Source organism: Cetorhinus maximus, chromosome 3 (assembly GCF_964194155.1).
Source record: "Cetorhinus maximus chromosome 3, sCetMax3.hap1.1, whole genome shotgun sequence".
Lineage (NCBI taxonomy): Eukaryota > Metazoa > Chordata > Chondrichthyes > Lamniformes > Cetorhinidae > Cetorhinus > Cetorhinus maximus.
In genome coordinates this window covers 26,965,546-26,991,297 of record NC_135881.1, presented here as the reverse complement: position 1 = coordinate 26,991,297, position 25,752 = coordinate 26,965,546, and the positions used below count along the sequence as shown (strand labels likewise).

The following is a 25,752-nucleotide window of genomic DNA, read 5'->3' as shown; positions in this document are numbered from 1 at the left end:
GGTCAAGAACATGGATAAGCAATGTTATGAATGAATCAATCAATCTTCTACCCTTCGCCAGCACTGTTCCCACTGATTCAAAGTACAAAGCTTGACAAAGGGGAATCACATATTCTTCATAAATAATATTTTTATAAACAAGGGGAGAATATCAATTTAGGAAAAGGTTCCCACATTTGGTGACCCAAAGGTGCTACATTCCTTCTGGTTTAAAATAACTTTAACATGTTTAAACTGTTCAGTGAAAAGGAATGCCATGATTATTTGATGTAGTAAACTTCACTCCTGCAGAGCTACAGCATTGTCCCACTGATCTTCCAACGAGCAGTCAGAAAGAGGGATGACATAGCCATGAACAAGTATCTAAAATAGTTAATGCAGAACTTCCATTTTTGACTGGGAATCAAGTCCTGCTCCATACATTTGGAGCTGAACAATCAAGAAACCAATTGCAATGGCAAATTTCTTCTCTTACCAATCTATCCAAATCTTCATTTTGTTTGTAAAAAAATAGGAGTTTTCTTATTAAAAGAGTCAAATTTTGTGCATCACTGATAGAAAAAGTTCCTCCTGGTTGGGCTAAGGAGACACAATGATCAAATTCACTTCGTTGAATCATATGCTGTAAAAGGAAATAAGAAAATTAAAATTCAATTTTTCTTAAAAAAGAGGGATTATTTATGCATCAGATGAAACAGTATATTTGATCGATATCCAATACATTCCCCTCTTTCCAACATCCAAAGATCATACCACACCCAGATACAAATTCTTCACTAAAATTGGTGACCTTATTTAAAACCATTAAGAAAAATTAACTCTCCAAACTTAAAGGCAAAATACTGCGGATACAGGAAATCTGAAACAAAATCAAAAAGTGCTGGAAAAACTCAACAAGTCTGACAGCATCTGTGGAGAGAAAGACAGGAGTTAACATTTCGAGTCCGTATGACTCTTCTTCAGAACTAAAGAGAAGTAAAAATATGGTGAAATATATACTCCACCCCTACCAGGGCCATCTGGCCCTGCTCATACTGCTTTATACTCTTAATGTCACCATTGGCACCTCCTTTAGCCAGTATCACCGCCATCAGCACCCCTTCAACCTTTTGTTTATGACATCTTTTGCAATCTCTCCTTTGCCTCCACCTGTCACTGGCCCTCTATCTATCCAGCTTCACCTGTCCCACCCCTCCTTAAACTGTATATATTTCACCATATTTTTACTTCTCTTTAGTTCTGAAGAAGTCATACGGACTCGAAATGTTAACTCTGTCTTTCTCTCCGCAGATGCTGTCAGACCTGAGTTTTTCCAGCACTTTTTGTTTTTGCTTCAACTCTCCAAACTTGTTCTTTTTTTAAAAAGCACTGCAAAACCTGACAGAGGGATGCCAAGTCCTACAATAAAAATGCTGCTTATTGCAACAAACTTCAATTTAAACAGAAAAAGATGAGCCAAATAAAAGAAACAAAAAAGCTGGAAATAATCTGCAGGTCTGGCAGCTACTTTGGAGAGGAGAGAAAATGTTTCAGACCTGTGATGTCTCATCAGGACTCAGTGAACTTCAGTTCTGGTGAAAGATCACAGATCTAAAACATTGACTCTTTTCTCTCTCCGCTGATGCTGCCAGGCCTGCTGAGTATTACCAGTATTTTTGGTTTTTATTTCAGATTTCAAGCATCCACAATATTTTGCTTTTGTGTCAGATGACTTTTAAACACTATTTACTATAACAGCATAATTTTTACTGTAAAAATGCTTCATTCCAAGAAAAATTCTAAATGAACTAAACACTTTTTTTCTTTTCTTGTCCAACCTCACAAACCCAATAAAAATTTACTTAGCAGTACCACTATGAAAATTAATAAATGCTCTCGACGCATCCCTTTATTAGTTTCAAGTCTAATCAAAAACTCTGCAATTTTATTTTAATGAATTTCTCTTCCATACTTGCTGTTTTCTGTCCCTATATCCCCTTAGGAAGGACTGAATAATAACGGCGTTCCTCTGTCTTCGTCTTTCTTCCTGAAGAAAAGAAATAAAAGTTTAACAAGTCTGTCCTATAAACTTTGCTGCTTTACATTTCCTCACCGTTCAATTCTTTAACAACAGATTTAACTTCATTGAAATAAACGGGACCACAGCCTGCCATTAAAAGCATATTGTAGCACCATCATAATCACCAGCAAACCTTTTGGATCAAATGAATGAAATTCCATTAACACAGGTATGTACATCTGCATCTTGGTTAAAGCTGTAAAACACATGGTACTAAATATCTTCATTGTACTGCTTTCAGTTTTTTGCTGCGGGTGGGGGTAGGGGCTGTGCCTTGTGCATAGTATCCATTCGGAACTCCTAGTTTTACAGCTCAGCACTATTTTCTCCTTACTTTTTCTTGCTTGCTACATCAAGGAGACAATTATGGGAAAGGAAACAAAGCGATAATTCTAATAAAGAACATGAGAAATTGGAGGAGTAGGCCATTCAGTTCATCCAGCCTGCTCTGCCATTCAATAAGGCTGAATTTCTACATTAGCTCCACTTATCCAACCTATCCCCATATCCCTTGATGCACAAGAATCTGGAAGATCAAAACCAATGCATTGCCCTTGTCTGCAGTCACCTCATTTAAAAGCTTAGGGTGTTGGCCATCAGGTCTAGATTTGTCATCTGTTAGTCCCATTAATTTTCAAATACTTTTGCTTTCTTGATATGAATTACTTTAAGGCCCTCACTCTCAATAGAACTTTGATTCACAATAATTTACTTGTGTTTTCTACTGTGATGTCAGGCACGAAATATATCATAACATTTCTGTCATTTACATAATCTTGTTATAATTTCTCCTGGCCGTCTCCAAGATACTGTTACCTTCACTAATCTCCTCTTTTTACATCTTAACTGTTTTTCTACTTCATTCTAGTTCACCCTTGGCTGATTTTTAAAACCCTTTCAATTCTCAGGCAACATTGTCAAACTATTATTTTAATCTAAAATTATCTTAACCTCTAGTAAGCCATGGAGCTATCACTTTTCCTGTGGAGTTTTTATTTCTCATCAGAATGTATTTGTGAAATGTGAATTTTCTTTTTTTTTTAAAAATGTTCACCATTGCTTATCTACCATGTCTTGCACTCTAATTTACAATATATATTAATGACTTAGATGAGGGAAGTGAATGTACTAATGCCAAGTTTGCAGGTGACATAAAAATAGGTGGGAAGGCAAGTGGTGAGGATGCCACAAGGAGTCTACAGAGGGATAGAGACAGGTTAAGTGAGTGGGCAAAAACTTGGCAGATGGAATATAACGTGGGAAAATGTGAGGTTATGCACTTTGGCAGGAAGAATCGAGGAGCTGAATATTATTGAAATGGAAAAAGACAACAGAGAACTGCAGCACAGTGGGATTTGGGAGTCCTTGTGCAAGAATCCCAAAAAAGGCTAATGTTCGGCAGGTAATAAGAAAGGCAAATGGAATGTTAGCCTTTATTTCAAAGGGAGTGTAGTATAAAATTAGGGAAGTCTTGCTAAAACTATACAAGACACTAGTTAGACCACTCCTAGAATTCTGTGAACAGTTTTGGACCCCTTACTTAAGGAAAGATATACTGGCATTGGAGGCAGTCTAGGGTAGGTTCACTAGGTTGATCCCAGGGATGGGGGGGATTTTATGAGGAGAGGTTGAGTAGGTTGGGCCTGTACACATTGGAATTTAGAAAAATGAGAGGCGACCTTATTGAAACAAATAAGATTCTTAGGGGGCTTGACAGGGTACATGCTGAGAGGCTGTTTCCCCTTGTGGGAGAGTCTAGGACCAGAGGGCATAATCTTGTATTAAGGGGTCGCCCATTTAAGGCAGGAAGGAATGAGGAGGAATTTCTTCCCTCAGAGGGTAGCGAATCTGCGGAACTCTTTACCACAGAGGGCTGTAGAGGCTGGACCATTAAGTATATTCAAGGCTTGAGATAGGCAGATTTTTAATCAGTAAAGGAGTTAAGGGTTATGGGGGAATAGCAGGAAAGTGGAGTTGAGGATTATCAGGTCAGCCATGATCTCATTGAATGGCGGAGCAAGCTCAATGGGCCAAATGGCCTGCTTCCGCTCCTACGTGTCTTATGGTCTTAATTCCCAAACAGAGAGAAGGGTCACCGGAGCGGGGGAGAGCGCGAGTAAGCACACTTGGGAGTGAGAGATAGTTAATGTCTGCTTTTCTCCCAGTCTCTGGTTTCCCACTCACTCTCACTGCCACACACCAAAACATACGCTCACCCACTCACACAGTGGGTCAATGAGAGTGAGTGAGCACCTGGACTGGAAGTGAGCGTGGCACACACAGACGAACACTCTCACACTCTAGTCATTTTTAATTACACTTCTTAAAAAATATATCAAGTTATTGCTTTGACATTGCCTTATGTTTGTTAAGCAAGTTGTTTCTTTTCTTATAACAACTTCATGAAAAAAAATTCAGTTGAATATCGTGCCAAGCTTCATCTTTCTGAAATTTCCTCATCGGCCTCTTGGGGGAGGGAAAATGGAAATGTGGTCCCCCCAAGCGAAACAGCCTGGACTGGTGAGAACCAGGTAGAGGAAATGAGTCTGGGGCCATAAGGAGACAGTTGACTACACGGGAGTGAGATGTAGACTCGGTGAGTAGCGAATTAGGTTCGTGTGGGAATTTGGTGCACAGGGGAAAGAAGTGTGACGTACATAGGGATTATTCTAAGCTATTTAAGTGAGTAATTCAACCAACTAATGTAAGTAACAATGACAGGACAGGTGGTATGTTGCAGCTGTGGAACGTGGGTCCTTTTGGACGCCAAGACAATCCATGACAAACACATCTGCAAAAAATATAAGCAGCTAGAGGAATTCCGGAAAGGATTATTGATCTAGAAGCAGAACTGCATACACTGCGCAATCCAAGGGAGGGGGAGAAATACCTGGACACTTTGTTCCAGAAGATAGTCACACTTCTTAGAAGATGGTTGTCTGCTTTGGTCAGCAGTCGGGAATGGGAGGATATGACAATGAGTGATGCAGGTAATGGGACCCAGCAGGCAGACAGTTGAGGCACCTCAAACTTTTCAATTGTGAAACAGGTTTGAGGTGCTCACAATCTGTGTGGACGAAAGTGAGGTCTGCAAGGTGGATGAGCAGGCTGGCCATGGCACCAAGCTGTTCAAGTTGGGGGGAGCAAACAGGAATGTAGTAGTAGAGGGGATTGCCTGTTCTCTGCAGCAAAGAGTGAGGGTGTAGAAGGCTGTGTTGCCTGCCCGGAGTGAGGGTTTGGGACATCTGCTCAGGGCTGGAGAGGAACTTGCAATGGGAGGGGGAGGATCCAGTCGTCATGGTCCATGTAGGTACCAATGACATAGACAGGACAAGGAAGTTCTGCATTGTCAGTATGAGAAGCTAGGTACCAAATTAAGAAGTAGAACCTCAAAGGTAATAATCTCCAGATTATTACCCGAGTCACGTGCAAACTGGCATAGGGCAAATAAGATTAGAGGGATGAATGCATGTCTCAAAGACTGGTTTGGGAGAAGTGGGTTCCAGTTTGTGGGGCACTGACACCAGTACTGGGGAAAGTGGGGGCTGTGCCACTGGAACGGTACACAGCTGAACCGTGCTGGGGCATGTGTTCTTGTGAATCACATAACTAGATAAGTAGACAGGGATTTAAACCAAACAAGGGGGGTGAGGGATCAAGCTTGGGTAGATATGGAAAATCAAGGGGTAGATTCAAGGTAGAACACCATAATACTAAAATGGGAAATGAAGGTCATAGGATAGAAGGAAGGGACAGAGAGATAAAACCTAAGGATACACCAATAGTCAAGACTAGATGTTGCAAAGATAACAAAAAGACAAAACTAAAGGCTCTGTATCTGAATGCACACAGCATTCATAAAGTAAATGATAGCGCACATTGAAGTAAATAAATATGATCTGATAGCCATTACGGAGATGTGGCTGCAGAATTACAAGAATTGGGTCCTGAACATTGAAAGGTGTATGATATTCAAGAAGAATAGGAAGCAAGGTAAAGGTGGAGTGGTAGCACTGTTGATCAAGGATGGCATTGGTGCAATAGCTGGAGATGACCTTGGTTCAGATCAGGATGGATAATTTGTTTAGATGGCAGTGAGGAATAATAGGGGAAAGAGGTCACTAGTGGGAGCGATCTACTGGCTGTCTAACAGTAACCACAATGTAGGAGAAAGTATGCAAGAAGAAATAATGGATGCTTGCGATGAAGGCACAGCAATAGCCATGGGCGGTTTTAATCTACATATAACCTAGAAAAATCAAACTGGCCGAAGTAGCCTGGATGAGGAGTTCATAGAATGCTTTTGAGATAGTTTTTTAGAGCAGCATGTTCTGGAACAAACCAGGAACAGTCATATTAGACTTGGTACCGTGTAATGTGACAGTTAAATTAATGACCTCAGAGTGAAGGCACCCCTAGGTAGCAGCGACCACAATACGATTGAATTTTACATTCAGTTTGAAAAGGAGAAGAGTGGGGTCCAAGACTGAGTGGCAGGTCAGATGATTGGTCAGAATATAAAGAAGGGCAGAGAATGACTGAAAGGTTAATCAGGATAAAGAAATTAGAATATGAGAGGAAGCTAGCTAGAAATGTAAAAACAGACAGCAAGAGTTTCCACAGGTAGTTAAACAGGAAAAGAGTAAGTAAAGTGAGTGCTGGTCCTCTAGAGAGTAACAGTGGGGAATTAATAGTAGATAATAAGGAAATGGCGGATGAAATGAACAAACATTTTGCTTCTGTCTTCACTATAGAGGAGACAAAAAACATTCCAGTAATAGCTGTAAATCACGGGTGGAAGGGAGAGAGGAGCTTGGTGAATTTACAATCACTAGGAAAGCAGTACTGAGCAAACTGAGCTGCGGGCTGACAAGTCTCTGATGGACTTCATCCTAGGGTCTTAAAAGAGGTGGCCAATGAGGTCGAAGATGTGTTGGTGTTAATTTTCCAAAATTCACTCGATTCTAGAAAGGTTCCATCAGACTGGAAAGTAGCAAACATAACCCCTCTATTCAAGAAGGCAGAGAGGCAGAAAACAGGAGGCTATTGGCCAGTTAGCTTGACATCTGCCGTGGGGAAGGTGTTAGAATCGATGATTAAGGAGGTTATAGCTGGGCCCTTCAAAAGGTAATCGGGAAGAGTCAGCATGGTTTTGTGAAAGGGAAATTGTATTTACCAATTTATTGGAGCTCTTTGAAAAAGTAACATGCGCTGTGGATAAGGGGAGCTTGTAGACGTGCTGTATTTGGATTTCCAGGAGGCATTTGATAAGGTGCCACATCAAAGGCTATTGTGGAAAATAAAAGCTTGACGTCGGGTGTAACATGGATGAACATTGCATGGATAGAAGATTGGGTGCCTGGCAGAAAACAGAGTATGCATAAATGAGTCTTTGTCTAATTGGCAGGATATGACAAGTGGAGTCTGTGCTGGGGCTTCAACTTTTTATAATTTATATCAATGATTTAGATAAGGGGAGTGAAGGCATGATAGCTAAATGTGTAGATGACATAAAGATAGGTAGAAAAGTATGTTGTGAAGAGGACATAATGAGGTTGCAGACAGATATAGATAGGTTGACTGAGTGGGCAAAAATCTGGCAGATGGAGCATAATGTGGCAAAATGTGAAGTTGTTCACTTTGGCAGGAAGAATAAAAAAAGAGTACTACTTAAACAGAGAATGGCCGCAGAATTCAGAGGTGCAGTGAGATCTAGGTTTTCTAGTGCATTTTTTTTCATTCACGGGATTTGGGCTTTGCTGGCTGGGTCAGCATGTACTGCCCATCCTAGCTGCCCTTGAGAAGGTGGTGGTGAGCTGCCTTCTCAAACCACTGCAGTCCATGTGGTGTAGGTACACCCACAGTGCTGTTAAGAAGGGAATTCCAGGATTTTGACCCAGCGACGGTGAAGGAATGGTGATAATTTCCAAGTCAGGATGGTGAGTGACTTGAAGGGGAACTTCCAGGTGGTGGTGTTCCCATCTATCTGCTGCCCTTGTCCTTCTAGGTGATGAAGGTCACGGGTTTGGAAGGTGCTATCGAAGGAGCCTTGGTGAGTTGCTACAGTGCACCTTGTAGACGGTATACACCGATCCTACTGTGCATCAGTGGTGGAGGGAGTCAATGCTTGTGGATATGGTGCCAATCAAGTGGGCTGCATTGTCCTGGGTGGTGTCAAGCTTCTTGAGTGTTGTGGGAGCTGCACTCATCTAGGCAAGTGGGGAGTATTCCATGACACTCCTGACTTGTGCCTTGTAGATGGTGTACAGCCTTTGGGGAGTCAGGAGGTGAGTTACTCGTTGCACGATTCCTAGTCTCTGACCTGCTCTTGTAGCCACAGTATGATGGGGCAATGCTGTTGATGTGGTGCACATGAACTTCCAAAAGGCATTTGATACCATGCATTACAACACACTTCTGAACAAAGTTGTAGCTCATGAAATAAAAGGGACAGTCGCAGCATGGATAGGGAATTGGTGAGTGACAGGAAACAAGAAGGAGCAGTGGTTAATGGATGTTCTTCGGGCTGGAGGAAGGCTTGCTGTGGAGTTTCCCAGTGGTCAGTGTTGAGACGCTTGCTTTTCCTGACATCTACTGATAACCTAGACCTTGGTGTACAGAGCACAACTTCAAAGTTTGCCCATGATTTGAAACTTGGAAGCATTGTGATCTGTGAGGAGGGTAGTGTAGAACTTCAAAAGGACATAGACAAGTTGGTGGAGTGGGCAGACAGGTGGCAGATGAAGTTCAATGTGGAAAAATATGAAGCGATTAATTTTGGTAGGGAAAACATGGAGACAATATAAAGTAAAGGATACAACTCCAAAGGGAATTCAGGTGCTCAGGTCCCTCTGTTCTATGTGCTTAAGTCACTGAAGGTGGCAGGACAGGTTGAGAGAATGGTTAACAAAGCTTACAGCATTCAAAAAGGGAATTGGACGGCTCAGAAGAAAGGTCATATGGGCTCAAAACATTAACTCTGTTTCTCTCTCCATTAGTATACTAGTTTTAATTAATAAGGGCATAAAATAAAAGAGCAAGGAAGTTATGTTGAATTTTTTTAGGACACTAGTTCGGGCTCAGCTGGAGAATTGCATCCAGTTCTGGGTGCCACACTTCAGGAAGGATGTAAAGGCACTGGAGAGAATGCAGAAAGGATTCACGAAAATAGTTCCAGGTATGAGGGGCTTCAGTTATAAAGACAGACTGGAGAAGTTAGGGCTGTTTTCCTCTGAGAAGGTGGCTGAGAGGAGATTTAATAGAGGTTTTCAAAATCAGGAGGGATCTGGACAGGGAGAAACTGTTTCTACTCATGAAAGGATGGAGAACAAGAGGGCACAGATTTAAAGTAATTGGCAAAAGTAGCATTAGCGACACGAGGCAAAGTTTTTTCATACAGCGTGTGTTACAGTCTGGAATGCACTGTCTGAGTGTGTGGTGGAAGCAGGTTCAATTGAAGCATTCAAAAGGGAATTGGACTGTTATTTGAAAAGGAAGAATGTACAGGGTTACAGGGAGAAGGCAGGTGAATGGCACTAAGTGAATTGCTCATTCAGAGAGCCATTGCAGACACTATGAGCTAAATGGCCTCCTTCTGCACTGTAACATTTCTGTGATTCTGTCCTTCCATTAGCTATGTGTCTTCCAATTCATAAATGTTCATTTGACACCTAAGACACTCAGGTTAGGGATATGCGGGCTAGAATTGGTAACAAATTCCGATCACTGGTTTTAGAAACGATGCAAGAAAATAATTTAAACTTCTATTAATACATTTGCAAACTTCAGCCTTGGTCAGTTCAAGTTAGCTTTTCTGATACCAATACAGATGACACAATGTACAGGTTCAACTACTTGAAGTTTGATTTGAACATACCATAAATGAAAAAGTAGCTAATCTATTCGACAGCTGTATTCTACAATATCAAAAATACTTCAGAGGGCTACAACTCTCTTTATTGCTCTGTTAAAGCCACAGGTCACTTTAGTAAACCAAGGACAAACACTTTAATAGTGCCATAAAACTGCATTTTATGATACTCAAGGCTATAGTCATTAACCTGTTCATTTATTGGAAGCTGGTGTCTGGATTTTAAATCAGTAACTCTAACATTTTAATATGAATGCAAAACAAAAAGAAAACTTATCCATACATGGACAAACACATTAAAACCAAAACTAGATGGGAGGGAGAAAAGGTACCAATATTTATAAAAACCAGAGGTAAAATATGTTAAGTCCCAGTTCTGCTAATTGAATCAACTACTCAACGAACATTGATACTTACTATTTGAGTTTATACTCAAAGAAAGCTTTCTTTTGGTAGGTAGTGGAGAGTCATTGCCATCCCCAAAATCTATGAGTTATCACTTTCAGAAGGTGAAAGATTGGGGGGAAAAAATTAAGATTAAAATAACTTTTGTTGGGCAATCTGGGTGTCACACTGGATCGCACATTGTCCTTTTAAAATAAGACAAGTGCTCAAACCAGTGTTCACTCCAAGTTCTTAAAAGGTGGGGGCCCACAGCAAAAAAAAAAGTTCAAAATTTAGAGAAGACAGTTTAAGAAAGGCATAAAAGTGGTTGGTGTGAGCAAATGAGGTGGTGGGGGGGAAGTATATTGGTTCTCTACTGAGTGCTTCCTTTAGGTTCATGTTATATACATTATTGGGAGAGAGTCTGGGTGCTTTACTGTTTATCTTGCTATTCTGAAGCCTTCATCTGACCTGGGAGCTCTCAGTAATGGCATGGTGTATCAGAAGTGGAAAGGTACACTTGGTTGCCTAGCAGTGACATGGTTTTACATTGATAAGCAGAAAGTTATAGCTTTTATTCATTAAATGGCCAAGTCCTATAGTATCTATTCTATCTTCGGCTTCAGGTTATTTTGCATAATGCTCAATGTCTGCTATATTGTACGACCTGTTACTGCATTTAAACAAAGTTTAAACTGTAAATTTAGCAACTTCTTTGCACTTACAAAAATTATTTTGCAAAATCTGAGATCATGTACTAATTTTGAAACATTCAAATTTGCATTTATCATAGGATAATGTTATTATAAAGGAGTAGGGTCTTTTGTAAATCAAGAAGTAAGTGTACTATACAAGGTGTTAGCAAAGCACACAATTCTTTGTTTCAAATCAATGCGAATGAAATCTCCATTTTACCTCCCGTTTCCGTCTTTCTTCCTGGGTTCGATGCAACAGTGAAGCTTTTTCTTCCTTCAAAAAATTTAGAAAATATTAGTTTTGTTCATAACTGTGCCCACTATCCAATAACTCTGTAGTTTACAAACTTATGCACAGTAAAAGGAATTAATCACTAATTTGGAATTACGTACATAGATAACATACAAATTAGGTGCAGCAGTAGGCCATTCCGTCCCTCAAGCCAGCTCCACCATTTGATAAGATCATGGCTGATTTGATTGTGGCCTCAACTCTACTTTCCGGCCTACCCCGTGCCCTTTGACTGCCTTGTCAATCAAAAATCTATCTAAATCGGCCTTAAAAGTATTCAATGACCCTAACTCCGAAGAAGAAAATTCCAGTGCTCTCCAGCGAAGAAAATTCCACAGACTAACGACCCTCAGAAAAAAATTTCTCCTCATCTGTGTGTTAATTGGGAGACCTCTTATTTTTAAACTGCACCTCCTAGTTCTAGTCTCTTCCACAAGGAAAAACATCCAACCAGCATCCACCCTCTTAAGGCTCAAGATCTTATATGTTTCAATAAGATCACCTCTCATTCTGCTCAACTTCAATGGTTATAGGTCCAACCTGTCCACCTTTTCCTCATGAGATAACCCCTTCATCCCAGGAATCAATCACGTGAGCCTTCTCTGTACTGCTTCTAATGCAATTATATATCTATAATGAGACCAAAAGTGTACACAATACATCAATACCCTATACAACTGTAGCAAAGCTTCCCTACCTGAATATTCCTCCCCCCTTGCAATAAACGTCAACATTCCATTTGCCTTCCTAATCACTTGCTGCACCTGCATTCTAACTTTTTTTTTTGAGAGTCATGTACCAGAATATCCAGCTCCCTCTGTACCGCAGAGTTCTGTGATCTCTCTCTAGTTAAATAATATGTTGTTTCTCTCTTCTTCCTGTGGAAGTGGGCAAGTCTACATTTTCCCACATTATGCTCCATCTGTCAAATTTTTGCCCAGTCATTGAACCTATCTATATCCCTTTGCAGACTCATGAGGTCCATTTCACAACTTATTCTCTTACCTATCTTTGTGACATCAGCAAATTTAGCTACCATAACTTGGATGAAGAGGCCAAATATATGATATAGGTTGATCCCTGTGAGACGCCATTGGTTAACAGTGACCCATAAATGGCCCATTTATCCCCCCTTTCTGCTTTCTGTTAGCTAACCAATCCTCTATCCATGCTAATATCTTACCCACTATAAAATGAGCTCTTTTTTTATGTAGTAATCTTTGATGTGACACCTTTATCAAATGCCTTTTGGAAATCCAAATACACCACGTCTACAGTTTCTCCTTTATCAACATTTCTTTGAGAAAGTAACAAGCACTTAAATAAATTAGTCAAACATGATTTCCCGCAAAACCATGTTGACTCTGTCTGATCGCATTAAGATTATCGAAGTGACCCACTACGACCTCATGAATAATAGATTCTGGCATTTTTCCTATGACAGATGTCAGGCTAACTGGCCTGTCGTTCCCTGCTTTCCGTCTCCCTTTCCTGAATAGAGGAGCTACATTAACTATTTTCCGATCTGATGGGGCCTTTCCAGGATAAAGGGAATTTTGGAAGATTATAACAAATGCATCTACTATCTCCACAGCCACTTCTCTTAAGACCCTAGGATGAAGTCCTTCAGGTCCCGGGCACTCGTCAGCCTCTTGAGAACACCAATGCTCACTTGATTCGCTCTTTTCCTTTTAAATGCTTTTAAAATCAGATAGAAAAGGTTTCTATGTTTCCAAGCTAGCTATCCCCCCACACTTTGATTTCTCCCTCTTCCATTAGTCATTCCTGGCTGAATTTTAAATTTTGTCCAATCTTCTGACCGATGACTAACCTCTGCAGAATTGCACGCTTTTTCTTTCAATTTGATACCATCTTTAACTTCCTTAGTGCATCCTTCTCCTAGAGTCTCTCTTTCTTACTGGAAACAATCTTTGCTGTGTTATGAAATATCTCCTTAAATGTCTGCCACTGCACTCCTACTGACTTATCCCTTAGCCAAATTTCCCAGTTCACTTTAGCCAGCTCTGTCTTCATACCCCAGCTTAAAAATGTAAGACAACATAATACAAGTTTCTATGGCTGTAGACGTGACTCCAGGATGGTATGTTACCTCCCTGGTGTCGGTGTCAGGGTCAAGGATCTCACAGAGCGGCTGCAGGACATTCTTCTGGGGGAGGGTGATCAGCCATAGGTCATGGTCCACGTTGGTACCAATGACTTAGGTAGGAAGGTGGATATAGTCCTGCAATCAGAATTTAGGGAGCTAGGTAGAAAATTAGCAAGCAGGATCTCAAATGTAGTATTCTCCAGATTACTCCCAGTGCCACGTGCCAGTGAGTACAGAAATAGGAGGATAAGGCAGGTGAATGCATTGCTGGAAAGATGGTGCAGGAGGGAGGGCTTTAGATTCCTGGGACATTGGGACTGGCTCTGGTGGAGATCGCACCTGTACAAGCCGGACGGATTGCACCCAAACAGAGCTGGGACTGAGTTCCTTGTGGGGCATTTTGTTTGTGCTGTTGGGAGGGCTTTAAACTAACTAGCAGAGGTGTGGGAACCAAGAGAAAATATTAGAGAGAGGAATGCCAGGGGGCACAAAATACTGGGAGGGACAGATAGCACTAGTATAGAGAATACTACGTTAATATTTGGGCAAGAGAGAAAGTAACAAAATCTAAATCAGGGTTACTATGCATGCATGTGAATGCACGGAGTATATAGTAAATAAGATTAGGGAGTTACAGGCTCAGATTGCCATGTGGAAACAGGTGTTGTGGCGATAAGAGAGACCTGGCTCAAGGAAGGGCAGAACTGGGTGTTAAATATTCCTGCATACAAGGTGTTCAGAAAAGATAGGAAAGGAGGAGTGGCGGTATTGGTTAAAGAGAGCATTGCAGTGCTGGAGAAAGAGGATGCCCCAGAGGTTTCAAGGACAGAATCAATTTGGCTAGAGTTAAGGAACAAAAGGGTGCAATTACATTGCTCGGTGTAGTCTATAGACCTCCTAATAGTGAGAAGGACATAGAAGAGCAAATCTGCAGGGAAATTACAGAGAGATTCAAGCATTATAGAGCAGTTATAATGGGGGACTTTAATTACCCGAATGTTGACTGGGAGGGTGGTAGTGTAAAGGGCAGAGGGGGGCAAAAGTTCTGAGATTTTGTTCAGGAGAATTTTCTACAGCAGTATGTGTCTAATCCAACAAGAAAAGACACACTGTTGGACCTGGTGCTTGAAAATGAGGTGGGCCAAGCAGATCAAGTGTCAGTGGGGTAACATGTAGGAGACAGTGATCATTGCATTGTACATGTTAGGATGCTGATAGAAAAAGAGGATAGGCAACCCAGAGTAAGAATAATTAACTGGACGAGAGCCAGCTTCGATGGGGCAAGAACGGAGCTGGGCCAGACAGACTGAAACAAAAGATCGGCAGGAAAAACTGTAGGTGAACAATGGGCTACCTTCAAACAAGGATTGGTTTTGGCATAGTCAAGGTATATTCCATTGAAAGGGAAAGATAGGGTAAACAAATTCAGAGCTCCCTGGATGAAAAAGGAGGTTGAAATTAAGATAAAGAAGAAAAAGTGTGCTTATGACAGGTAGAAAATACAATTGAGAACCAAGAGGAATACAGAAGCTTCAGAGGGGAGGTGAAGAAACAGAGAAGGAAAGAGGATAATAAGAAAAGACTGGCAGCCAACATAAAGGGGAATCCCAAAGTTTCCTATAGACATATAAATAGTAAAAGGGTGGTAAGCGGAGGAGTAGGGCCGATTAGTGACCTAAAAAGGAATTTACGCATGGAAGAAGTGGCCATGGCTAAGGCATTAAATGATCTGTCTTTGTGAAGGGGGTGGATGCTAACCAGGCCATGGTGACAGACGAGGAAACTCTGTCACTAGAAGGGTTCAAAATTGACAAGGAGGAAGTGTTGAATAGACTGCCAGTACTTAAAAGTTGACAAGGCACAGGGACCGGATGAGATGCATCCATGGATATTGAAGGAAGTGAGGGTAGAAATTGCAGGGGCACTGGCCATAGTCTTTTAGTCTTCCCTAGACTCGGGGGTGGTGCCAGTGAACTGGAGAATTGCAAACATTACCCCCTTGTTCACTACCACTGTCCCAGTCTACATTAGGGTAATTAAAGTCCCCCATTATAACTACTCTAATGCTTACATCTCTCTGGAAGGATAAGCCCAGCAAATAGAGTCAGAGTCACTTCAGTGGTGGGCAATATTCTGGAAACAATTATTTAGGAAAGAATTAGTAGTCACATGGAAAAATATGGGTTGATTAGAAATCCATGTTGACTCTTCCTTAAGGGGAAATCGTGTTTAACTAACTTGAGAAAAGGTCGCTGAGGGTAATGCTGTTGATGCAGTGTACATGGACTTTCAAAAGGCACTTGACACAGTGCCACACAACAGACTTGTGAGAAAAGTTATTGCTCATGGAATAAAAGGGACAGTAGCAACGTAGATACAAAATTGGCTGAAAAATAGGAAGCAGAGAGTAATGGTCAATGGATAATTTTCAGGCTGGAGGAAGGTTTGTAGTGGAGTTCCCAGGGGTCGGTATTGGGACCCTTGCTTTTCCTGATATATATTAATGATCTAAATCTTCGTGTGCAGGGGACAATTTCAAAGTTTGCAGATGATACGAAGCTTGGGAGTGTTGTGAACTGTGAGGGGGACGGTGTGGAACTTCAAGAGGACATAGACAAGTTGGTGGAGTGGGCAGATAGGGGGAAGATGAAGTTCAATGCAGAGAAGTGTGACGTGATGCATTTTGGGAGGAAGAACCTGAACAGACAATTATAAAATAAGGGGTGAAATTTTGAAGAGGGTGCAGGAGCAGAAAGACTTGGGTGTATATGTGCATAGATGATTGAAGGTGGCAGGACAGGAGGAGAGAGCAGTTAATAAAGCATAGTATTCTGGGCTTTGTTAATAGGGACATAGAGTCCAAGAGCAGGGATTTATGCTGTATTTATATAAGACACTCATTAGACTTCAGCTGGAATATTGTGCACAGTTCTGGGCGGCACATTATAGGAAGGATGTGAACACATTGGAGAGAGTGCAGGAGAGCTTTACAAGTATGGTTCCAGGGATGAGAAACTTAAGCTATGAGGATAGATTGGAGGTTGGAACTGTTCTCCTTGGAGAGAAGGTGGCTAAGAGGGGGCCGGACAAAGTAGATAGGGAGAAGCTGCTCCCGTTCGTAAAAGGATCAAGAACGAGGGGGCACAGATTTAAAGTGATTTGCAAAAGAAGCAAATGTGACATGAGAAAAAACTTATTCACACAATGAGTGGTTTGGGCCTGGAATGCACTGCCTGGAAATGTGGTGGAGGCAATTAAGGCATTGAAGAGGGCATTAGATGGTTATTTGAACAGAAACAATGCGCAAGGGTACAGGGGAAAAGGCAGGGCAATGGCAGTAGGTCATAATGTTCATTTGGAGAGCTGGTGCAGGCACGATGGGCCAAATGGCCTCTTTCTGTGCCGTTAAAATTCTGTGAAGTTACTCTTGCACAAAATCAGATTGGCACTGCTAAGTATTTTCTGCTTCTATTATTCAAGAAATAAAACAAAGCTACCTAAAAAAGGAGAAAACCCAAATTCCACAGCAAATCATCAGTTCTGAGGGACTTAGACTCCTTCCTCACTAATAAAAAATCAACTGAGCGCCATACAAGGAAATGCAAATGCCATAGCAAATGTCAGGGCATTTATGATTCAAGATGGTGACAGATTACAAAAGTAACCAAGCGGCAGAATACCAATTGAAATTGAATAACCAAAAGGTGGCTTAACACTAATCAACTAATATGGGCACAAAGTAACACACTTGGACAAATCAAATGTAATTTTTAACATTTTTGGCTAGGATCAAGAGGGAAACATATCTCCACATATTTTATACAGTTTACAATAAGCACAGACTCTTCTACATATACTGCAAAGATAGAAAAACAGGTAGCAGCGGAGAACCACCTCAAGATAGGACTTAATAATGAATGGAGATATTTATTCTTACTCGATTTGAATTTGTGAATCAATTGTTCAAAGTTTCAAAACAGATATTGCAACTATTTTAAATAGGGGCAGGTGAGGCAATCTTCCTAGGGCATAAAACAGACCAAAGTGCCATTAAAAAGATGCAATACAGGGCTTATAATAAGGTAAATGCAAGAAATATCACAATCCATATACAAACAGAATGATATGTAGGCCACCTAGTCCATTTGAGCTCATCTAACCAGACTAAATCTGACTGTATAGTTCCCAAATCACATCATCTTGAACGAAACCAAAGTTTACCCAAGAAAGCTGATCAACTTCCTCTCAAAAAAAATGAACTCTGGAAGATGCAAATGGGAGTCATCATCTCTTCCACATCAAGAGACAAAAGACCAGATTCAGCCATTCCTCCCAGCTGGTAGATACTAAGTATTTAATGTGTAGAGCGTTAAAAATGTTTTGTATTGTTCTTATAGATCTAAAAAGGCTTCCAACTTTACTTAAGATGCAATCCACAACCTCCCCCCAACCCCACCATCAACAATGATGAAGAAACATTAATAGCATCTAACACTAATTTATAGAAGGTGCCAGCCTTGCTTGTGCATGAAGTTAGTAGCAGAGCTCACCTAGACAGCAAGTTAATTTCAATATAGATAAGAATGAGATAGTGCATTTTGGTAGGACGGATAAGGAAGTCAGTTATTCCTTGGAAAACAAGCATCTAAATGGGGTAAAGGCATGAGAGGATCTCTGGGTCGACTTTAAAAACATTCATAACTGGCTCTGTGTCTGAATGCACATAGCATTCGAAACAAAACAGATGAACTGATATTGCACTAAGTATGATCGAATAGCTATTACAGAGACTTGGCTGCAGGATGCCATAGATTGGGACCTGAATATCGAAGAGTATGTGACTTTCAGGAATGACAGGAAGTTAGGAAAAAGTGGACGGGTGGCTCTGTTAACTAAAGATGACATTAGCACAATAGAGAGGGATGAGCTAAGCTCAAGAAACTAGGATATAGAAGCAGTTTGGGTAAAGGCGAGGAGTGATAAAGGCAAGAAATTGCTTGTGGGAGTGGTGCACAGGCCTCCTAACAATATTCACCTGTAGGACGGGGTATCAAAGAAGAGACAGTGGAAGCTTGTCAGAAAGGTACAGTGATCATAATGGGGGACTTTAATCTACATATAGAGTGGAGCAACCAAATGGGCAACGGTAGCCTAGATGAGGAATTCATAGAATGTTTTCAGGATGGTTTCTTAGATCAGAACATTATGGACCCAACTGAGGAGCAGGCTATACGAGACCTGGTATTGGGCAATGAGATAGGAAGGCACCCATAGGTAGCAGTGATCATATTATGATTGACTTTTACATTCAGATGAGGAAGAGAAGAGTGGGTCTAAGGCTAGTATTTTAAACTTAAATAAGGCTAATTACAAGAGCATGAAAGCAGAGCTAGCTAAAGTGAACTGGCAATTTAGGTTAGGGGACAAGTCAATACAGGTGCAGTGGCAGACATTCAAGGGGATATTTCAGAATACATACATTTCAAAAAGAAAGAAAAATTCTAAGAGGAGGATCCACTATCCATGGTGGAATAAATAAATTAAAGAAGGTATCAAACTTAAAGAAAAGGCATATAATTGCAGGGTGCCAGGTCAGAAGATTGGACAGAATATAAAAACAGCAAAAAGATTGATAAGGAGGTAAAAATTAGAATACAAGGGAAAGCTAGCTCAAAATAAAGACAGACAGCAAGAGTTCCTTTCGATATTTAAAGAAGAGTTAAAGTGAGCATTGGTCCTTTGGAGAGAGAAAGTCTGGGGAGTTAATGGAGAATGAGGAGATAGCAGATGAACTGAATAGGTATTTTGCATCAGTTTTCACTATAGAGGATACAAGTAACATCCCAGAAATAGCTGTAAATCAGGAAATGGAAGGCAGGTAGGGTCAAGAAAATTAAATCACCCAGGAAGTAGTACTTAGCAAATTATTGGAACGGGAGATTGACAAGTTCCCAGGTCCTGATGGATTTCATCCTAGGGTCCTAAAAGAAGTGGCTAGTGAGATAATTGATGCATTGATTCTAATTTTCCAAAATTCCCTAGATTCGAGAAAGGAACCATTAGATTGGAAAATAGCAAATGTAACTCCTTTATTCAAAAAGGTGGGGGGGGGGGGGGGGGGGGGGGGGGGGCCGCGCGCGCGGTGTGCCGGAGACAGAAAGCAGGAAACTACAGGCCAGTTACCTTAACACCTGTCACAGGGAAATGTTAGAAACTATTATTAACGACATTCTAATAGGGCACTTAGATAAATTCAACGTAATCAGGCAGAGTCAACATGGTTTTGTGAAAGGGAAATCATGTTTAACCAATTTATTGGAGTTCTTTGAAGTAACAGATGTTATCGATAAAGGGGAACCAGTGGATGTACTGTACTTGGATTTCCAGAAGGCATTTGATAAGGTGCCTCATTAAAGGTTATTGCAGAAAATAAAAGCTCACGGTGTAGGGGGTAACGTATTGGTACGGATATCATATTGACTAACTAACAGGAAACAGTCGGCATAAATAGTTAATTCTCTGGTTGACAGGATGTGACAAGTGTGTGCCACAGGGATCAGTGCTGGGGCATCAATTCTTTACAATGATTTAGATGAAGTGACCAATGGTATGGTTGCTAAATTTGCTGATGAAACAAAGATAGGTAGGAAAGTAAGTTGTGAAGGGGATATAGGAGGCTACCAAAGGTTATAGATAGGTAAGGTGAGTGGCCTATTATCTGACGAATGGAGTATAATGTGGGAATTTGTGAAGTTGTCCATTTTGGCAGGACGAATAATAAAAAAAAGGCATATTATATAAATGGAGAGAGATTGCAGAGCTGAGGACAGAGGAATCTGGATGTCCTTTCACGTCAATCGCAAAAGGATAGTATGCAGGTGCAGCAAGTAATTCGCAAAGCTAATAGAATGTTATCATTTATTGCGAGGGGATTTGAATACAATGCTTCAGTTATACAGGGCATTGGTGAAACCACATTAGGAGTACTGTGTATGGTACTGCTCTCTTTATTTAAGGAAAAATGTGAATACATTAGCAGTTCAGAGAAGGTTTACTAGACTGACACCTGGAGTGGGCAGGTTGTCTTATGAGGGAAAGCTGGACAGGCTAGGCTGGAGTTTAGGAGAGTAAGAGGCGACTTGAATGAAACATATAAGAACCTGAAGGGTCTTGACAAAGTGGCGGTGGAAAGGATAAATCTAGATCGAGGGGTCACTGTTTAAATATAAGGGATCGCCCATTTATTGCAGAGATGAGAATTTTTTTTCCTCTCAAAGAGTTGTAGGACTTTGGAATTCTCTTCCTCAAAAGGTGGTTGAGGCAGAGTCCTTGAATATCTTTCAGGCGGAGGTAGATAAATTCTTGATAAGCAAGGGGGTGAAAGGCTATCAGAGGGAGGCAGGAATGTGAAGTCAAGGTTAAAAATCAGATCAACCATGATCTTATTGAATGACAGAGTAGGCTCGAGTGGCCTACGCCTGTTCCTAATTCATAAGTTTGTATTAAAATTGGAACACAGGTTAATACAGCTAGAAAAAAGTGTCAATGAAGTACTGGAGTTTATTATTAGAGGAACAGAATTCAAAGGCAGAGAATTTATGCTAAACTTGCATAGATCGTCAGTGTTTGGCGGTGGCAGGATACTGCAATGGCAGAAATGGCAGAGGGCGATCTGTTGAATGTGAAGGCTGGTGAGGACAAGATAAGTTCCTCTCCAAGTCACACACCGTCCTGACTTGGAACTATATCGCCATTCCTTCGCTGTTGCTGGGTCAAAATCCTGGAACTCCCTTCCTAACAGCACTGTGGGTGTACCTATACCACATGGATTGCAGCGGTTCAAGAAAGGAGCTCACCACCACCTTCTCAAGGACAATTAGGGATGGGCAATAAATGCTGGCCCAGTCAGTGAAGCCCACATCCCAAGAATGAATAAAAACATTTTTAAAAATTCTTTCCCCTAGTTGGGGAGTCCTGAACCTGGGGACACAATTTCAAGATAAGGGGGAAGCCACTTAGGACCAAGGTGTGGAGAAAATTTTCTTCTTTTTATTTTAAAAAGAGGGTTGCAAATCTCTGGAATTCTCTACCCCAGGGCTGTGGAAGCTCAGTCAGGGAGTATGTTTAAAGAAGAAATTGACAGATTTCTAATTACCAATGACATAAAGGGATATGGGGAAAGTGTGGAAAGAAGGCATTGAAGTGGATGATCAGCCATGGTCATTTTGAATGGCAGAGAAGGCTTGATGGGCTGAATGGCCTTCTCCTGCTCCTGTGTTCCTATGTAATTCTATTATGGTTCTGGGAGGGAGGCAAAGGGCAAGAGCAGAAATGTGTGAAATATGATAGACAAGATCAAGGGACCCGTCAACCACGAATCCTCAGTTCCCCTCCCCATATTCCAAAAGGACCATTCCCTCTGCAATATCCTGGCCCACCCCTCAGCCACTCCCACTCCATCCCTTTCCTGCGGCACCTTTCCGTGAAAAAGGAGATGCAACAACCGCCCTTTACCTCTTCCCTTATCAGCCAAGAACCCAAACACTCCTTCCAGGTGAAACAGCAATTTACTTGCATTTCTTTCAAATTAATATGCTGTATTCGCTGCTCACGATGTAGCTTCTACACTTGGGGAAGAAAAATGCAAACTGGATGACCGCTATGTGGTACACTTCCATTCAGTGCTTAAACGTGACCCAAGCTGTCAGTCTCCTGTCATTTTAATTCTCCACCTTGTCCTCACTCTGGCCTTTCTGTCCTCGGCCTGCTACAGTGTTACAATGAAGCTCAACACAAGCTCAAGGAATAGACCTCATCTTTCAACTCGGCACTTTACAGCCTTCTGGACTCAACATTGTGTTCAACAATTTTAGATCATAACCTCAGCCCCAATTATTTTGTGTTTGTATGCTGGTTCGCTTTTTTTGTTATTCGTTCATGGGGCATGGGTGTCGCTGGCTGGGCCAGCATTTATTGCCTATCCCTAATTTCCCTTAAGGTGGTAGTCAGCTGCCTCTTGAACTGCTGCAGTCCATGTATTGTAGAAACTGCACTGTGGGTGTAATCGAGTGAGTTCCAGGATTTTGGCCCAGCAACAGTGAAAGAACGGCGATATGGTTCCAAGTCAGGATAGTGAGTGGCTTGGAGGGGAACTTCCAAATGGCGGTGTTCCCATGTGCCCGCTGCCCTTGTCCTTCTAGATGGTAACGATTGTGGGATGGGAAGGTGTTGTCCAAGGGGGCTTGATGAGTTCCTGTAGTGCATCTCATTTCTTTCTTATTACCTTTACTTTTCATTCAGACGGTAGCTAATCTGCTATTCACATGTCCTCTAGACACATTAGGTTTCTATGTTTGTCCTATTACCTCTCCCTTTAGCCTTGCACCATGAAACCGAAAAAGTGTAACAACTGATGACAACATTTTCCAAGTATAAAGGAAACTGTTGGCTCTATACAATATATATTTACAACAGGTACAACATTGCATTACTGTGACTTGTGGAGCAGATAATGCATCAAAAACCAGCCATCGTTCTAGCTGCAATTATAGCTGCACAATAATGTACACTACCCATAATTAGACAAACAAGCTCATCTTATACTTTTCAAATTACTTAGGTGCACAGTTCTACCACCACACAATGCATTAGAGGCAACTCGAATTTTTGATTGGTACATAGTGCACTTGCAAAGATCAGTTTGCATGACCAGGCTTTTTGAATCATTATATGAAGCTGAAATAAAGCAACTAAAATCTGTTTGGGATGATCAGTGAAAGAACAATACTACAGTTTTGACAAACATAACTTACTGAACATTCTTCAAATCAGTAACAAAAACTGAAAGTGATTTTGTATACAATGCAGTGCACAGCAGCAAAATGTGAAGTTAACTCTCCTCCACATTCAAGTACCTTCAAACTAACACATTCTTGTACACATTAGAAATGAATAACCACCAATGTACTGTCCTGGTCAACATTTATCCCTCAACCAACATCACAGAAAAAGAATAGCTGGTCATTATCAAATTCACAATTCGTGGGAGTTTGCTGTGCAGAAATTTGCTGCCACGTTTCCTACATAATAGCAATCACGACATTTCCAAAAAGTGCTTCATTTGCTTTAGAACATGCCGGTTTTGTGAAAGGCATTATATAGATGAGTGCCTTTCTTTTTAGTGAGAAGTTCACAAAGTATTCATGGACTACTCAAACTTCACTATTGATATAATCTAAACTCACTGATGTAAATGCCTTATAATATGCACCTTGACTTATCTGATTATCTAATCACCACAACCTTTTTTTTAAACTTAAAATTCAAAATGTTAAATTATTAAATCCATTCATTGTATATGTTAAAACTTCTTCCTAACAGCAAGTGATTACTAACCTTTTTGCTTGCTCCACCAAGAGATACCTTGGGCCGCGTTTTGAAATCGCCTTCAAAGCTGAACATGTCTGTACGTTATCCCATCTAGCAGAAGTACAGCTCCTATATGTGAAATTATATTTCCAATGAAGCAAACATTAACAATTAAAATTTTAAACATAGATCATAAAAGAACACAACTCAAAAATCAGCTCTTACAAAACTAAATGTCTTGACTAAAACAGCAATGGTGGCACCAATTGGAACAATGTCCTCCACTCAGGAAAGGAAACTATCAATTGTTTCATATGACAGTGCAAATTTACAATATATTGTGCTATTATATACTTAATTATAGAAGGACACTAGATTACAATATCACAACACTCCTTTTCTTCTTGGGTCTGCAAAACACTTCATTTGAACTGGGAGCAATTCTAAACACCAACCGTGACAAAGCATATATATTAAACTATTGTTCAGGTGTAAAATATGAATTGCCAATGCTCTGAGGTCTCCTTAAGCCTAATAAATCGTATACTAAACCCGCATCTCTAGTCGGGGCGCCTGTTTTAACAGCAACCAAATTCACGTAACTTACAGAAAAAGGGGATGAGATGGTTTACATCTACACCAGGCGAGGGCAAAGTATATAATACTATCGAGTAAAGAGTGTTGCAGTGATTTGATTAAAAGAAAAAGAAAAAGCCTTCCTCTGTCCTACTCGGAACAGGCCGTGATGTCGAGGCCTGGCCGGTGGAGTGAATTGTCAGCCAGTAACTGGACTCTTTTCTTCCCCCTTCTCTTTCTTTATGACTCAGCAGGACGCAAAAGACGCCGCTTACATTTAAGACAAGGGAGTTTCTATAGAACATCAGCTTCAAAACAACAAGAGCCTGTCACTCAAACGTTTTGAAGAAGGATAAGAAACAGAGTTTTGAAAAAAACACGCGCACAAGATTTTTAAAGTAAGTTACGATGACAGGTTACCGTTACCGTCCTCCTCCCCCTGCCCCGTCCGCAAACGCCCCCACCCCTTTCCTTCCCTCGCTGCTATGCCCAGCCCGGCTCCTTTACCTGATGCACCGTCTATAACTGAAACCAACAGCACACACCGGAAACTGTCAGAGCCGGGCCTCGTTCCAAACGTTTCAGCCCGCCTGCCCTGCCGGAGGTCCCGCCTTCCCCTGCTGTGACGCCACAAAGCCTTCCGTCAAGAGATTGGCTCAACACGATGTCCGTTTCAGGCGCCTCCGGCATGCGTTCCCGACCGCCTCGTCCCGCCCCCTGACGCACGCGCACGGCTCCAAGGAGCTTGGCGCCCCAGTGAAGAATTTGGTTGATCAGCGCGTTAAAACCGATTTCGACATTCAGAAGGTGGAGGGAAAAAATGATAGTGCCCAGTCTTTATTCGTAGCTTTAAGGTGGCGTTACTTCTGAATAGTTTGGTGTTGATTTGTAACGGTGCCGTGTGCGGGAATTTGCCCTCGCGCGCGGTCGCCGATTTCAAACCGACTGTTTTGGAAGCGATTGTCAGCGCGACGGTGATGTCATTGCTGACGCAGCGGAGGGAGGGGTACGCTCATGACCTTTGACCCAGTTTTATGTCCCCACCTCTTTTATCCTTATGTTCTTCATGATGTGGCAATGGATTTGGAACCGTCCAAAACTTGGAGTTGAGTGAATGGGAAGATAATCGACATGGGATTTCGTGCATTGACTGGTGCGTGTTTGATGGGGTAAATGTTGGAGAGGATGGTCCCCACCCCATCTCCCAGTTGGAGAGTCCAAAACAAGGGGGCTTTGTCTCATGATAAGGGGTCGAACTGAGATGGAGAGAATTTTTTTCTAAAAACAGTTGTGAATGTTTGGAATTCTCTACTTCCCAAGGGCTGTGGATGCTCAGTCAGTGACTATATTCAAGACTGAGATAGATAACTGGATACACAAGGAATCAACAGATATGCATGT

The 25,752-nt window shown here is 41.3% G+C and overlaps 1 protein-coding gene across 5 annotated transcripts in view; it reads right to left on the bottom strand.

Moving 5' to 3' along the window:
• The window catches only part of ube3c (ubiquitin protein ligase E3C), a 169,830-nt gene extending 144,923 nt beyond the window's left edge, over positions 1–24,907 (bottom strand). Inside the window, exons 1-5 of one of the 5 annotated variants that reach the window (XM_078537131.1) lie at positions 24,859–24,907; positions 23,803–23,904; positions 11,229–11,282; positions 1,952–2,026; positions 476–622 (exon numbers count right to left, since the gene is read on the bottom strand). In XM_078537131.1, the coding sequence (XP_078393257.1) occupies positions 476–622; positions 1,952–2,026; positions 11,229–11,282; positions 23,803–23,868 (342 nt within the window). In that variant the 5' untranslated portion in view covers positions 23,869–23,904; positions 24,859–24,907. Of the gene's footprint in view, positions 1–475; positions 623–1,951; positions 2,027–11,228; positions 11,283–23,802; positions 24,003–24,382; positions 24,492–24,626; positions 24,646–24,771; positions 24,839–24,858 lie in introns of those variants that run through there. The other 4 variants (XM_078537136.1, XM_078537147.1, XM_078537141.1 and 1 more) reach the window with 4 other exon arrangements.
• Between the last annotated feature and the right edge of the window lie 845 nt (positions 24,908–25,752).